Consider the following 16,487-nt stretch of genomic DNA (forward strand, 5'->3'; position numbering starts at 1 on the left):
CTCCTTAGATTTACAGGGATTGATTATGTGGTTATGTGGGATGCCAAGAGGGGTAGAACCTAAATATTTTTTCAGAATAAGAAGCTGGTAACAGGCATTTTATCCAGGCAAGAGTCTCTCAAATGGCCTCTCATAGGTAAAATAGATAACATACAGTCCCAGGACCAGTCCATACGGTACCTCAGTGAAAATTAGTGGAAGGCGCCCTCTCTAGGCAGCTGCAGTCCTGCAGGCAAAGTCTGATGGGGGAACTAGGGCTAGGTTTCAGGTCCCAAACATCCCCTCTGCCAGGCGGCCTTGTGCAGTAGACAACATACACAACCATTCATTGTGCCCCTGAAATGTATGGTAGGTAGCAACCCATTGCCCTGGGGGAAGAGTGCTCAGGAAAATCACTTCTGGTACCTGGAGACAGGGTACATGTTGTCTCGAGAGTCCCCTGGAAGAAATGGGGTTGAAACTCACACATAATGGAGTGCTGGTGTCAGCGCCTATTGGTGGAGCCAATTGTTAATTTTTCATGAATGTGATGAGCTGGTTGTTAATCATAGTCATTAATAAAAATTAAATTTTGTAAACTTACGATGAAATTATATTGACAACAAATGTGATACTCAAAATTCATTACTTTCTAATTATTGACTACATTTTACCGTCATCTGTGCTCTTGAAGCTATTTACATCTATTGTATCTGTATGATGGAAAGACTGTATACGGGTGTGCTACTCTCATCTTTTCTGAACTCCGTATTCAGTGACATCATATCAGTGGCTTGAAATCGGCTATGGTGGGAGTATTTACACCAGGAAAGCAGCAAATGCTATAGATCAGCTACCCTTCCCCTAAGAGAGCTAACTGTTAAGCATTTACCAACATACTGCAACCCCTCAATGTGATCCAGCAGGATCCAATGTTTCTAGAAACTCTCTGATATGGTCTCGTGGTTCTGACGCTGTCACCTTGTGCGAAGGGACACCAGAATCCTCTAAGAAAAACTCAGCCATGAGACGAGGGAGGGTGGGCTGTTCTGGGACTGTGCATGGGTGATACCACCTCCCCGATCGCAGTCATGCTGGGACCGTGGGGAACACAGAGCTGTGGATAAGAAGAGGTGAAACCTTGCAGCCTGAATGTGGGGCTTCCCCATGGGAAAGGCACTTGGAATAAAACCCAGACACCTTACCCTGGCCTGTGAGGTCCTGCTCCATTTGGGCCCTGACGGCCTTGTTGACCATCCCTCACTCTGCCCTCGCTCACACAGCATCAACTGCCCTGGCCATCCAGGTACAGAGACCACCTCTGCTCTTGCCCGTGTCATCCCAAGTTGCCCTGATCTGTCCTCTGTGCCTGAAATCCTCTCCACCTAACACATGGGTGATTCCGTTATTCTTTAGGTCTTAGTGCTCAGTGCTTCTTCCTCTGAGAGGCAGGCCCTGGCCACTGCATTTAACGTGGTTCCCCTCACCCTCCCTCCCGCCCAGCCCCCATCACCCTCCGTCACAGCACCCACTTCATTCCTTTCGTGGTCTGTATCGTGACCTGTGATTATTTTCTAGCTCAGTTTGTTTGCTTGGCAAATGTGTGTCTCCCCCTGGACAGGAAGCTCTGTGATGGCAGGACCAGGGGTGACTGGCTCACCTTCGCATCCTCAACACCTAGCCCTGACCCTGGCTCATGGCAGGTTCTCAGTTCATGCTCAATGAGTGATTGGAACAGGAATGAGACAGTTGCCCTCCAGCCTCTTGGATTTGGTGATCCTGAGTCTGGGTGAGGGAAGAGCCTAGAATAAAGGAGAGAAAAATGACAAAGGGTGGTCTGCCTCGAGGCTGAGTCAGACCCCAGAAGTCTCTTTAGGAGGCATTGCCCGTGCAGCAGAAGGCAGTCTGTGGGTGGTGGTGGAGGTGGTATTTTGCCCATTTGAGGTGATTAAGGCCCATGCAGGGCCCCAGCAGCCTGAGCTGGCCCTGGTCTCCTGAAAGGAGAAGAAATAGGAGGCCAGAGAAGAGTAAGAAGGAAAGTGGTCAGTGCTACTCAAAATGGTGCATGGAAAGGGCTCCCTGCCCTGGGCCTCTCTCTCGGGGGTAATACCCTGTCCTCCGCTGGCCGCAGTCCTCCCTGTGGGGTGGAGATTCCACAGGGCTGAAGAGACACACTGACTTGCAGCTTGAAGCCCCTTCTCTATACCTGGCCCTTGTCGGAGCCCTGAGCTGGCTTCCAGGCGGGACCTGGCCTCTCCCCAGGCTCTGTGACAGGCCTACGCACAGCACTTGGACCTGTGGGCTGCCTTGTCCCCATGGGCCCCTCACAGTTTAGGACAGAGCTAGGAAAGGGAAAAACGGGGAGGTGGCGGGGACCCACAAAAAGGGGGGTGGGCCTGCATGAGGGGAACCACGTGGGGGTCCAGAGCTGCTGGGAGGAGTGAGTAGAGGGCTGGAGCACCTGCAGTTGGTTGTGGGACTCCCTTTGCTTCTCGGGGAGAACCTCAGCTTCTGCCGTGGTTCCCACAGGCAAGCCTCCCAAAGTCTGTTTTCCCCGCCATGGCCAGGTGAGTCACTGGGGGTGAACCAGTCAGGGCCCGGAACAGAATTCCATGGGGAAATGGATGGTGCGTTACCACGTGCACCCACGGGACCTGCTCTCCCCATGCAGCCCTGGAGGAGGGATTCAGACCCCCTCCCCACCCTCAAACACCTGGGTGGCAGGAGCTAGGATTTCCCCAGTGGTCCTGGTGGGAAGGGGGAGGAGGGGTGGGCGCTGGGGCTGTGCAGCGGGAGCGTGACAAGGCCCGGTTGCTCTCTCCCCTCGTTCTTCCTTCCACCTTTGTCTTCTGCCTCTTCCTCATCCCCAGGCAGGCCCTGCCCTCTGAGAGTAGGGGCTTGGGGAGAGGGCAGGGGGTCTTGGGCTGGGCAGGGGTGTACGGAAGGGAAAAGGAGGAACTTCCTGACCATGAGGACCGCAAGGGTGGGGCATTCTGGGGTCAGACCCGACGGGGGTGGTCTCATGAGGCAGCCCCCAGGTCAAGCGCATGGAAAGTGGCCTCTGCTTGTGAGTGGTGAGCAGCCGTCAGAGAGGTGCCCGGCGCCTCGTGCAGCAAACTCAGGAGAAAGCGCCCATGACATGAGCAAGTTGGCTAAGAGCTCGGGCATCAGGGTCGGAAGGACTTGGGTTGGAATTCTGGCCCTGATTCTTCCTGCATGTGACCTCGAGCAAAAGACTTTGCTTCTCCATCTTACTCAGCCTGTTTCCTCCCCTGTGAAATCCCTTTCCTCTTTTCCCCATGTCAATCAGGGCTTTCAACACTCTCAAAGGATGGCTGTTTTTAATAGATCTCTTTTCAGTTCATTGGTTTGTTTTTCTGTCCTTACTATAAGCTCAGATCCTAAGAACTGGTTATTTTTGTTTCTCTGTTTTAAAAGCAAAGGCCAGCTTTGACAACAAGTAAACATGAGTGTGTTTTGTCATTGAACCATTTTACGTGTTAGAGCTCATAATTACAACAGTGACTGTTAGGTAGACAAGCTGGTGTGTTGAGGACCCACATGTTAGCATAACTTCTCAATTTGTTGATCACCCTTTTGCAGCCACTGGAAAGACACAACATGGCATGTTTGGGCTGTATGCTTTGTGTTGACTATTCCACCAAAGTGATTTCCCAAGGCCCAAATCTGATCCTTTTCTCCCTCACTTAAACATCTCCGGTGACCACCATTGCCCAGAGGACCGAGCCCACGCCTGGAAGGCAAAACCACGGCTAATGTGATCCAAACATATACTTCAGCAGCTTCATCACCTGCACCCCCCAACCCTCTCCTTCCTTTCACCACATCTGTGCCCCAGGAGAATGGATTTCATCGCCTCCTGAACATATCCTGCTCCTTCATGTTTCCAAGCCTCTACACGTGTGCTTCTTTCTTTGTTTTTCTGGAAAGTTTCTGTGCATTCAAAACCCAGCATATATGCATCTCTGTGACGCATTCCCCAGTTCCCCCACGCAGAGCTCCGTGTCCTCTCTTCTTACTCATGGATGGAGAACTTTACATGCCCGTATTAACGTACTTACCGCATCTGTTGAATACTGGAGGCATCTGTCTCTGCCACTGGCCTGGGCATGAACTGCCCAAGGTGTGGCCGGTGTCCTCTTTATCTCTGTACCCCCAGAGCCCAGCACAGTGATTGGCAAGTAGTAGGAACTTAAGCAGGTGAGTGAATACAGACTCATTTCCATGTAATTTGTGCTATTTTTCTGAGAGAAGTAAGTGGTTACTAGTATGGATTCTGGAGTCAACCAGCCCTGAGTTCAAATCTCAGTTCTGTCGCTTGTGAGTGAATTTAGCCAGGTTACTTAATGTCTCAGTTGCTTCAGCTAATAAATGGGAGTAATATTAACCTCATAGCGATGTTGGGAAGATGAGTACAAAGGTAAGCTACTTAGCAGTGCCGGGCACAAGTAATCATGCAATGGATGATAGCTATAATCATTGGACCAAAGTGTCTGTGTTCTCATGACAGACCCCTTTATGCGTAGCAGCACGTGGCTATGAGACAAGCATCTTGGAATGGAGATGCTATTGATGCAGAATCAATCCATTTGAGAGTCAGACCATTAACCTTGATTCTGTTGGCTCTGGGCCCAGCCTAATTGTATTTGGAGATCAGAGGGAAGACTCAAGCGGGTCAAATGCCTAGAGAAGCCAGAAAACCCATTTAAACCAGGTAGCAGATCAGTGAACTTTACCCCTCGTTTCGTTTCGTATGGGCAAGTCAGTTGTTTCTTGCTGCTGGCCTTGATGACGGTCCTTGGTGATTGTTAATAAATGTAACTGTGTTGTATTTTCCAAATATGTCTGCATTTCACAAGTCATATATTTCCAGGACAAATGCCAACATGAATCAACCCAGTCTTTGGAAAAACCGCTGACGGAGGCATAATCCACATCTTTAATTAACATGGAGGATTTGAAATTGAGCACACAGAAGGAAAATGAATGAATGGCTTACTTTTGTCTTTCTTGGACTTGAACCATTCGCTCTTTACCCACAACATATAGTCCCTGGTGTGACACATATCCTTCTAAAGGTTTCATTATGAATGCAGAGGTTTTTCAGCAACTGCAGGTTTTATTTGTGCTTAGAAAGCATTCAGTTACTACCCTCAAGGAAAGTTAACAGGCAGCCCAGATACTCACTAAGCCAGCTTTCGGGGTGATCTATTCAAGCATCTTGACGCTGCTGCCCTTAACTTAAACAGCTTGGCCTGGCTGCACGGCTCAAGCTGCCAAGGAACTAAACCAGGAACCTTGAGGGTGTTTTGTGCTGGAGTCCCATTTGCAAATCTGTTTGGGGAGGGGCTCTTGACAAAGGTGGTTCCTCCCTGTGCTCCTGCTGCGCTGTCTTGCTTCAGTGCAAGAGGGCCACCAGCAGTTTCTGGAAGTCCCCAGAAGTGTCTGAGCGAACCATGTCAGAGAGAGACTTCTGATACTTCTCTTGGAACTTGGCTTTTATCCCCTGAAGGTCCACCTGTAGGAGAGATGACAGCTGCAGTAGGGACCTTTAAAGCGTTTTCACCATGAACACAGGCAGTCACTGTTCTGAGTACATTATTCTCACTTGTTCACTTATGTCTCAAAGCCACCCTTAGAGTCGGGGTTATTATTCTTCCTATTTTGTGGCTGAGAAAAGGAAAGCTGAGTTCAGCTCCCCAAAGGTAGCAGAGGTGTCTGTGTGTCTATTCCAGTAAAACTTTGTTTATGGACATTAAAACTTGAATTTCATATGGCTTTATGTGTTACAAAAATACTACTTTTCCTCTGAGTTTTTTACAGTTACTTTAAAATAATCATTTTCAGGTAATAGGACTGCACAAAAACAGGTGGTGGGCATGACCTGGCTTGCAGGCCATAGTTTGCTGACTCTTGGTATAAGATTAAGAAAATTGTCAAGATGGTTTGAAATGAAGCCTTTATTTTTTTCTCTCTAGTACCCTGATCAGCAAGAATATTAGTGCCAAACAACAAAATTCAAATCATTGTCAACTTGTAGGGCTTATTTTGAATCTATGGTTGACCCTTGAGCAATACAAGAATTAGGAACACTGACCCCTGTGCAGCCTCAAATCTGTGTATTGCTGTCTCTGCCTCAAAAACAAAGGAATTAATCAATGATTCACCCAAGGGCAGGAAGCTGAATCAGTTTGGTTAGCATCAGGCCTCAAACCCTAGTTCTTTTGATTTTACATGTTGTGATCTCTAATGGAACACAAACGTTTCTCCACACTCATTTAATTTAAAGATTCAGGGGTTTCCCTGGGGGCTCAGTGGTTAAGAATCCGCCTGCCAATGCAGGGGACATGGGTTCGAGACTTGGTATGGGAAGATCCCACATGCCACGGAGCAACTAAGCCCATGCGCCACAACTACTGAGCCTGAGTGCCACAACGACTGAAACCTGCACACCTAGAGCCCGTGCTCCGCAACAGGAGAAGCCACCGCAATGAGAAGGCCACGCACTACAATGAAGAGCAGCCCCCAATCGCTGCAACTAGAGAAAACCTGCGAGCAGCAACAAAAACCCAATGCAGCCATAAATAAATAAATAAATAAATAAATAAATAAATAAATAAATAAATTTATTTTAAAAAATCCATAAAATGAAAACACAGGTACTATTATTTATTGAAAAAAAATCTGCATATGGCTGAACCCACACTGTTCAAATCTGTGTTGTTCAAGGGTCAACTGTAACTCACTGAAAAGCTTGAAAAACCTACGTGCTAGAGGTGGGGAAAGGACTCAGAAGAAACGCAAATAAAGAGATTGTTTTGCTCTAAAGACTCTTATAACCTAGTAAAGCAGGTAATACTTGCACCATGGAAGATATAATTCCAGATAGAACACATCGAGTCTCATAAAAAGCACAGAACTCTCTTTAACCAGATTTTTTTGTTTTTTTTGTTTTTTGTTTTGTTTTTAATTTAGACTCTATCTTGCTTTCTTGAGAGACCTACAAACCATTGCTCAGGCTTCTGGTTCTTTTTCTCTCCTGCCCTGATCAGAAGGAGAGAAAAAGATGAGAGCGAGAGAGGGTAGGAGAGAGAGGAAATGTTGGAAGTGGACACAGTGCGAGAGACTGTATCAGGCAAGTGGCCCGTGATCCTTGCTCCCCTGTCTGGTAGGCTGCTCGGCTGGGGGAGGGGCAGGAGTGGGGCTGGGGGGTGGGGTGGGGGGGTGGTGTCCGTGCAGGGATGGGGAGGGGCTCACGGGGCTCTGTTCTAGTACCAGGCGGCTTAGAGTGATTAGCAGATCAGGCCAATATATCTGGCTGAGCCCACAGCATTCAGAGGGAATGGTCCCCATGTAGAGATGACCCAGGACCTCTGCTTAGTACTGAGATAGGACAGAGCATCTTGGAATAAACACTCCACAGCCCACGCATGCTGGAGTGAACATGGCACCCTGAGGAGCCCTCAGAGCGATCCAACCCCCTGGGGGTCTTTAGATCCTTTCTGGGCTTTGACGCCAACCTGCTCCTTGGAGTGTCTTAGCACCTCCGGAGACTCTGGCTGGGCGTGAGTGACTAAGAGACAAAGAAGGCAGAGACCTGGAGAGCTAAGGGAAAGAGAGAATCAGAGCAACCAAAATAAAACGAAGACAGTGGCAGAGAGACTGGGGGAGGGAAAGAGGAGAAAAAGAAAGGGGCTTTAAGAGAGAAGGGAAAATATGAATCGTGGAGGAGGAGGAGGAGAAGGAGAAAGAGGGGGAGGAGAAATTCCAGGAATAGAAATAAAAATGAAAGAACGGTCGTGTTGCTAAGTTATATTTCCAAACAGGGTCAGATGTTAAGTATTATTTGTCAGAAAGCTGGGGGCCAGAATTGGGGTTGGTCTCTTTTCCCCCTCATTTAACACGTTTTTGAGGGAAGATGTCTGTGGTTTTCAAGTGCCCAGTTGCACTTCACTCTCCAAGGCCTCTCTGCTGTGGATGAAATGCCGTTTCCCCTTTATTCTGTAATTCCTTCTCTCTGTGGTCCTGTATCCCAAACATGAGTCTTGACAGCTGCTCCCAAGCTTCTGGCTACCCCTCTCCCTGTGCCTTTGTTGTACTCATGCGTTCTCAAAGGGGGGCGCTATTGTTCCTAATGGGGCAAAAATTGGTTCTTAGAGGGTGAAAAAAAATCTTAATCTTTTTATGTAAAATTAACTACGTACACACATAAGGACATAAACAGATACACAATGTATGCCATGTTAACGTTTCTTGGAGGGGAACGATGACTAGGAAAAAACTGGGTCTAAAAAGGCTCCCTTGATGGGGGGCGGGGGTGGCGATTGCTAATTTTAATTTTAAAAAGGTTGAGAAACATTGTCTTGTACTCATGTGGTTTTTATGTAAAATTGTGCTTCTGGGGTGTGTTTAAGGAAATAAAGGTCCAGCTCAGGGGTGGGGAAGTCACTTGGCTCTCTTCTCTGCTGCTGGGTCACCTAGTCCGTTGCTAACCTTTCAGAGTCTCTGTTTTATCTTTTCCTTAAAATAGAGCTGCCCTACATGGACCGGCCCCTCCACATCCCTCCCACACACCACCCCGAGCTCTCCGGAGCCACAGATGACAGAAATAGAAGCCGCGATCCTTACTGTATTTTTATAAAAAGAAACAGGTTGAAGCGCAGCACACCGTCCTCCACAAAGTCTGGAAAGGCAAGGGCTGTCTCTGTGTTACTCCTTCGGTAAATAGGCCTTAATAAAAACGACCTGTTGGTGACATCAGCGGTGGCAAAACAAGAAGGTGGAGCCCAACGAGTGCACCTTACCTCAGCCCGGGTCACAATGATGTCAATGAGCGTCTCCTCATCGGTCCCCGCACCCTTCATGGACTTGTACAGACGGTCAGCAAAGTAGCCCTGGAGGTCCCGGGCACTCCTCACTGGGCGGGACGGAGGGAAAGAGAACGTGAGGCACTGACGTTTTGTGGAATAGCACAGAGACCCTTGGAAGGAACAGAGCTGGCCCAGGGTGTCACCTGGCTGCCCTTGGAGCTGATGGAAGTGTGAGGCAGGTGTTTGAAAGGACCGGACATCACACTGTTGGTAAAGGGATCTGACCGTTTCCCCCGGGGTCAGGGCACCTGGACTCTTCAGCCAAAACCCTTTCAGATGCGTAAGAACCTCTCCTGTTCTCTGCAGACCCCTGGGAGGAGGAGGAACGCTGTGACCATCCTCAGGCCCTCCCTGCAACGTTCACGATTGTCACCAGGAGGGATAACTTCCCGTCTCTAAGAGACATCTCCGACGCCGGGGTCGGGTCTGGAGGGGAAACACAGACTGGCCGGCAATCTTGCCGTAATAAAACTTCGTCATCTTGAAGATTCGCTCAGTTGGACGGGGGCCCCCCTGCCTGTGCTAAACAACCTTGCTTTCCTCTGTTTTTCCTCACTGGGTTTTGTGAACCTCGTCTCTGAATCTTTTCCAAGGTCCCCACAATCTTCTTAATTTGTGATCTGGGATGTGGGCTCGATGCAATGTTTGATCCCGTCTACAGAGCACCTTCCTGTGAGGCTGCTAGGTGCTTTTTTCTGGCCCTGTCCCCGCCAGATATGAGTAAAGTATGATCTAATCCACAGATTAACAACGTATGGTTTGTATTCGCCAGTCACGGGATGGGGGGCATCTCTGCTCCCGGGGATAAATCACGATCCCTGTCCCTCTCCCAGGCTCATGTGGGTTCATCAGGACTAACACTTTGGGGAATGAACCCTTTACTGTTTACGTTGTTATTTACCTGGGACACTTAACCTTTATGATATTAGTGATAAGTACTAAGTAATAAATTCAGCATAAGTGTGGAATGCACATACTTCGTATGTTCTGCCGCCACAAGAACTCTTATTTTCTAGGTAATTGCCAATAGGATGCTTACAAGGAAGGGAGAGGAACAGAATTAGGGAAGCGGAGTCCAGGTTGGGGGTCTGCCTCCTTATTTCATAGGTCATGTGGCAGCCACCAGAGTATCCGTGGAGAAGCCCAGACCCAGGAATCTGAAGCCACAAGCTGCTGGATTGGTGGTGGTTATGGGGGTGAACCTGGCCGTGTGGGGAGCAGCATATTTGAGACTCATGGTGACACCCCGCTCCCACCAGACATTCTGAGCTGGTGGCCTCACAGGGTTTTCCTCAGGACCCTCTCCCCGTGCATTCGTACTAACTGATGTTGAAGTGATCGTCTGCCTAACTTCAGTGTGTTCTGTCCCTGCACTGGTGACTTCTCCCCTGACATTCCTTTTTCTTGATATTTTGGGGAGAAAAAGCTCAGCTTTTCACCGTATACAATCTATGCCTGGTGAACAACCTTTGTGGACTGCAGCGGCAGGAATGCCCCGAAAGTTTGGATGGGGCCAGCTTGGGAGGATATAGGAATAAGGCTGTTTGTGGCTGTGGGAGGAGGGGCAGCCAGCCACCCTGCGGTGTCCCTTGCTCCTCCTGGCCTGCAGAGCAGGGGATCTCAAACTCCAGGGAGCATAAGGTGATCACTTGGGGAGTTTGTAAATGTGTGGCTTCGGGCTGCATTCCTGGAAGTCCTAAGCCCGTAACCTGGAGTGGAGCCCTGGAAACTGCATTTTCACATGCCTCCCCCCAGGTGATTCTGATGCAGGGGATCTATGGACCCCACTTTGAGAAGTGCTGCTCCAGAGGCTGCAAGCATTGGGGACCATCTGGTCTCATAACACCTCCTCCTCAGTTTTAGCTGCAAATTGGCATCTTTATGAATTAGGCGGGAATAGGGTGGGGAGTGTCTAGAGAATTTAGTCATGAAGTCATGTTCCGCTCTCTGTGTGGTTCTTTTGCAAGGTCTTTTCTAATCTCTTCTGTATTTGCTACCAGTGGAGTCCACCCAATTCCTGCATTTCATGGTCCCCCGACTGCAGGGATGGGTCCTTTCCTTCCTCTGTACCCGCCTTGCTCTGTTTTTGTTCTTATCTTTATTGAAGCTCAATCTGTTGATTTGTGTGTATCTGCCATGAGCTTGAAGCTTCTTAAGAACAGGAACTGGAACTGTTTGCCTCTGATCTCCACGCCTGGCACAACCCCTGGCCCAGGCAGATGCTAAGTAAATGTTAAAGCATTGAATGATTTTATTACCATTAATATTTAATAAGAATTAACATTAACCTTCTGACTGAACTCTGGGGTTTTCCTGATTCTTTACACTGCAAGTATAGAAAGGGTTTGGAGCCTTGTAGCTGGGCCATGGCTAGATCTCTTGGTTTTCTTAAGACACTTATTCTGAAAGCCCTAAGGACAGTCATCTGTGTGCATCCATCACGGGACAGGAGTGACATTAAGGATGTTCAGGGTTCTGTATTGTGTCACAATAGCAGACCTGCTCATTTGAATGCAAAATGAAGGTGAATTAAAAAAAAAAAAAATCAGTGGCTGATATTGCTCCCAAAAATCCCGTAAAAAATCCCCAAACGAGTTTGGCAGCAAAAGCGCCTTTTTTAGCTCCCAGGGGCTGCTTTTTTGGTTCTTCCTCTTCTTCTGGGGATATTCTCTCCATCTCTCACTCCATTTGGGATGCTGCCCTGGCCTCCTCGCCCCCAGAGTGTGGACAAAGGACAATGCCTTCATTCCGGGCTTGCAAAAATGAGAAAAGAGCCTGCCAGCCACAGCCCCGTGTTCATCTCTCTGCTATTTCCTGCCTATGGGCAACACCTGGAGAGAAGGGCCTGGCATTTGCTTGGCACGGCCATGATCTGGTCTTCCCCACCTTGCTTTCTAAACAGACCTCATTCATTCCAATGTTGAAGGGAACCAAATGGAAAAGGTCACCCTTGAGCCATCGGGCACCTGCAAAAACTTGCTCGTGGATCGGACCCTGGGTGCTTTTGAGTGTGTGTCATGTGAACCTCATGCCGCCCCCTGAGACTAGACAACAGTCCCAGGTTGTTGATGGATGCTCTCGGGGACCCACGATCATAATGGGACTGTCGTGGATGCTGTGGTAGGTCCCCCAGCTGCCGTCCTCAGGACGGAGGCACTCATGCCAAGAGTTACCTGCTGGCTGCTCACAGCTGAGTCCCTTCTCAGGAAGGAGGGACTTACTGGGGTCATATCCATTAGGAGTCAAAGAGGGGGGCTGCCTTCCCCAAGGTTACAAATGCTCCCTGGGTGCAGCTAGCCGGCTGCTTGATGTGGGGTGTGACGACCTGGCCCCCTTGCCCACTGTGGACATCCTGACTTCAGGGCTCCCTGGGGACCAGCACAGCTCCTGTTGCAGCTGCATCACATTCATTCTCTCCCTTCCCAATGCTGCGTAGATGTGTGGTTCCCAAACTCTTCCCTGAAAGCTTCCTGCGCACAAATCTCCATCTCAGTCTGGTTCCAGGGAGCCCAACCTAAGTCAGAGGCTTTCCTAGCTTTACTTTACCGAGTGTTAAGTAGGCCTTCTGTGCATCTCCCGATGCTTCTTCTTTGATGGCCTCTTCGATGTCTTTGCCGATGAGCTGGAGAGATAAAGTCCAATTGTTAGTCCAGGTTTTGCTTTTGGCCTCGGTGCACTTGAGGCTTGTTTTTCTACAAAAAGGCACTAGATGCTTCCAGATCTGGCCACGCAAGAACCAGAGGAAGTTTGGGACTCCTATCGGGCCTCATCCCTCGCCAGGCTGTGGGTGGTTGCCCCCCGTCTGTGTGGGGACCCTCAGGAGTTCGTCCAGGCTTGACCCCTGATGGATATGACCCCAGTCAGGACCACTCCCTCGGCCTCAGTTTCCTCCTCTGTAAAATCAGGGGGTGGAAGAGCAATGAATAAATACTGGGACAATATGCTTTATGTTTAGATAATATTTGAGTCTCCTATGTGTTTGTAAAAATTCTTTCCATGTCCAATTTTCCAGGAGGCTGTGGTTATAATCATCTCCCACACCTTCCCCTGTGGCGGACTTAGACTGGGAGCTCGGGCGCCTACGGTTTGGGCGACATGAATAGAGGTTGTGAAGCTCATGGTAAGGCCTTGATCTAATGTTTTAGATACAGTGGGGCTACTTAGGCTGGGAGCCAAGGGCTGACCACGTCAAATGCCGCTTTCATCCTCTCTGGGGAGACTCCAGATGATCTTATATTCACCGCCAGCTCGCCTATCGTTCTGCTCAGCATTACACATTAGGTTTCCTTCCAAATATTTATAGAAGCTGAAGTTCAAAGTAAATTGTGACCACGCTTAACACAAGTACCGCCTGGGCCAAGCTCAGGGCAGGCATTATAAAGAGAAAGGAGAACTTTTGGTCGGGTTTGGGAAATGCAATTAAGCATTAGAAATACTGAAACTTCTTTCTTAGAAATGATCTTTTCAGGATATGACCCAATTGTGAGTCTGTAAATAATTGGGGTCTTTGAGGACACGCCAGTGGAGTCCATGTAGTTTATTCCGTAAACAACATATTCTTTGTGATACGAACACAATAGATGAGGGGTGAGGAGGATCTGGATTTAATGAAACCCGTCGCTTGATCCCCTCCTCATAGTTGGCCCATCTGGAAGTCTGGTGTGGAATGGACCTGGATAAGAAGGGGATTGGGTTGGGGGGCTTTCAGTCCTGTCCCTTTCTTAGCTGTTCTCAGCTTTTGGGGGGTTGGATGTGGGAGCTGGTGTTTCAGAAGAAACTGCTATCACTCTCCCATGAACAGGGTTCTTGTTCTGTAGACTGAGATCGTGTTGCAAGAGGACATTGTATTTACACGGGTCTGTGTTTAGTATAAAAAAAAAAATCCTCATATTAAACCACTTTCCATTTTTATTGTAAGTATTGGGCTAGAACAGTTTTTAAATTTTCTGTAGCATCTCAACCTACACAACGGATAAAAGCAGGAAAGCAGAGCTGTTCTGGGGAAGCGGGTAATGCCAGGTTCCTGCCCTCTCAGAGGCTCTTTGCTCCCAGCTCCAGGGAGTGCTATTCACGAGATACGACGGCATTGCCCTTTCTTCTCTACCTACCTCATGCCCCCATCCCCTCCTGGTAGCTACTAAGGCACCTCCAGGGGCACCACTGAACACAAATGGAAAACAATCCACTGGCCCAAGCTACTGAGACGTTCCTTTGCAAAATGGCACGCTTCTCACCTCCTGGAACAGTTACTCTTAGGGGGCTCTTTGGATAAAACCAGGTTTTCTGATCTCGGTACCAAAACCCATTGCCAGAGTGGGTTCCAGACAAGCCTCAAAGGCTTCTAGTTTACTAGGTAGCATTGCCCGTGGGGAGATTATTAGAAGAATAGATGAGACATTTCTTCCTTTTAAAACTAATGCCCCAAATTGACAGCATGCCCACGGCAGAACCCTATGCGCTCTGGCTTTGGTTATAGCAGTTAAAGGGCTAAAGGCTCTGGAGTGGGCTTAGGAACACTTTAAGGGGAGGGGAGAAGTAGTGAGGGGTGTGGTGGGGAGGCAGTGACCTGGTGCTGCGAGTATGTGTACCTACGATTTATACTGAGCTGTGTTTGGGGAATTTTATAATTCTATAAGCCTTTCATATCTGGTAGACCTGGGGATGGTAATAACCTTTCATGATGCAGTGGAGCTGGGAAGCTTTATTGCTGGGGCTGGGATTTCTGAGAGTGTCAGCAGTTAAGACTCAGGTTTAGAGGGCAAATCGAGGGCAAAAATCCGAGTTTTTGAGCCAAAAATTAAAATTCAGCTCTATGCCAGGACAACCTATGCTGTATAATGCACTTCGCTGATCTGACCCTAGCATCTTAGTGCTTTTAGCGAGAGACCATGAGAAAGTGTATGGAGCCAGGTTCCCAAGATCAGGGCAAACAAAAAAATCAATAATAAAGATCAAGATGAACAATGTTCCAACAAGGCTTTTGGAACAGATGAATAGGTAGCATTTTAGAGCTGGTTTCATGTGAAGAATTATCAGATCGATTGATTATCTTATTGACCATTTGAGTTTTAGCTCTGTTTTTTGATGCTGTTGGTTCACATAAGGAGACTCATAACTACTGCTAATGTTAATTGCACCTACTGCATGCCAGCAATAAATGCTTTAAATCTGTTAATTCATTTAGTTCTGACTAACCCTGTGAAGTAGGTACTGTTATTATCCCTATTTTACAGTTGGGGAAACTGAGGCAGAGAACCCTTAATAACTTGCCCAGGGTCATATAGCTGGTAGCCTAAAGCAGACTTCTTAAACATGTATCAGAATCTGGAAGATTTGTTAAAACACAGACTATAGGACCCTAACTCCAAGGAATCTGATTCAGTAGGTCCGGGGTGGGCACTGAGAATTTTCATTTTAAATCTGTTCTCAAGTGATACTGATTCTGCTGTTTCGGGATTAATTTTGAGAAAAACTGGTCTAGGGAGTGTCCTTAGATCATCAGCAGTTCATGTACACACACACACACCCCCTCACACGTATGTGTGTTTCCATAGTGATCCCAATGCCAGCCACCCCAGAAACTCCACCCGTGGCCCCAGTCTTATGGGAAGAGAGTCTGGGTCATGGAGAAGGCTTCCAGCTCAGTCTGCACAGCTCCAGGCCCAGAGGCCAGGGGAGCACAGGGTCAGCTGCCTTTGATCACGACTCTGGGCAGGATTTGAAAGCGGCGGGCCCTAAAGGCTTATATACAGTAATGATAAAATTCCAAAGCTTTATTGTCTTTTCATCTGCTGGCAACACTTAGGAAGTGCTATTCTGAGTGAGGAGCAGCCAGCTCTAGCTGAGGTAGGAGCTCAGGCTGGGGAATCTTGGAGTTCTCATCCACTTTCTGCTACTGACTTGCTGTGTGGTCCTGATAAGTTACAGATGGTTCCTTACTCATAACAGACTTTCCTCGTGCAGCAGTTGTGGGTAACAATGGCTGTCCAGCCTACATTCGAGTTACAGTATTGTTGTCAAGTTGAAATGAGACACAGGGCACAGATGTGCTTTGAATAGTTAAAAGCACTCCACAAATATAAAATAGGAGACAAAAAAAAAAAATCTGATAGTCCTCAAAAGCCTTCTTGCAATTAAAGACTGATTTTCAGGGAAGGACTAACCACTAAGTGCCTTGAAACAGCTAACTCACCTTGTTAACTTAAAATTATCAATAGATTAGAAATAATTGCATAAAAGCAATTTATACACATCTTTTCAAGAGCGTGTCTCGGGTATTATCACGTCTGTCTTGGGAGCAGTAGGCACGGTTAACCTGACTGTAAATTGGAATAATAGTAACAGCAAACATTTGTAAGCTGACCACATGCCAGATACTGTCCTGAGCCTTTTATATTCACCGTATTTAACTCTTAAAATAACCCCATGAGGGATGCTGATGTCCATGGTCTCGTTTTACAGATGAGAATGGAGTCATCAGGTCACTTGTTAGTGGCAGAACCAGGATTTAAACCTGGACCCTCTGACTCTAGGGCTTTGCTCCTAAACGTGACACTCCCCTGCTCTCCCAGCCTCTGTTGCAGAGCGGGGTCTCCCCGCCTCAGCACTGTACTGGGG

The 16,487-nt window shown here is 48.1% G+C and overlaps 1 protein-coding gene across 4 annotated transcripts in view; it reads right to left on the reverse strand.

Moving 5' to 3' along the window:
* Positions 1 to 4,902: 4,902 nt before the first annotated feature.
* The window catches only part of ANXA13 (annexin A13), a 79,525-nt gene continuing 67,940 nt past the window's right edge, over positions 4,903 to 16,487 (reverse strand). For 3 of the 4 annotated variants that reach the window (XM_057735741.1, XM_057735742.1, XM_057735739.1), the window contains 3 exons: positions 12,417 to 12,492; positions 8,805 to 8,917; positions 4,903 to 5,518 (listed from right to left, as the gene is read on the reverse strand). In XM_057735741.1, coding sequence (XP_057591724.1) covers positions 5,399 to 5,518; positions 8,805 to 8,917; positions 12,417 to 12,492 — 309 coding nt within the window. In that variant the 3' untranslated portion in view covers positions 4,903 to 5,398. The remainder of the gene's footprint in view (positions 5,519 to 8,804; positions 8,918 to 12,416; positions 12,493 to 16,487) is intronic. The other variant, XM_057735743.1, reaches the window with a different exon arrangement.

The sequence above is a fragment of the Hippopotamus amphibius genome, chromosome 5 (assembly GCF_030028045.1).
Source record: "Hippopotamus amphibius kiboko isolate mHipAmp2 chromosome 5, mHipAmp2.hap2, whole genome shotgun sequence".
In the NCBI taxonomy this organism is placed as follows: domain Eukaryota; kingdom Metazoa; phylum Chordata; class Mammalia; order Artiodactyla; family Hippopotamidae; genus Hippopotamus; species Hippopotamus amphibius.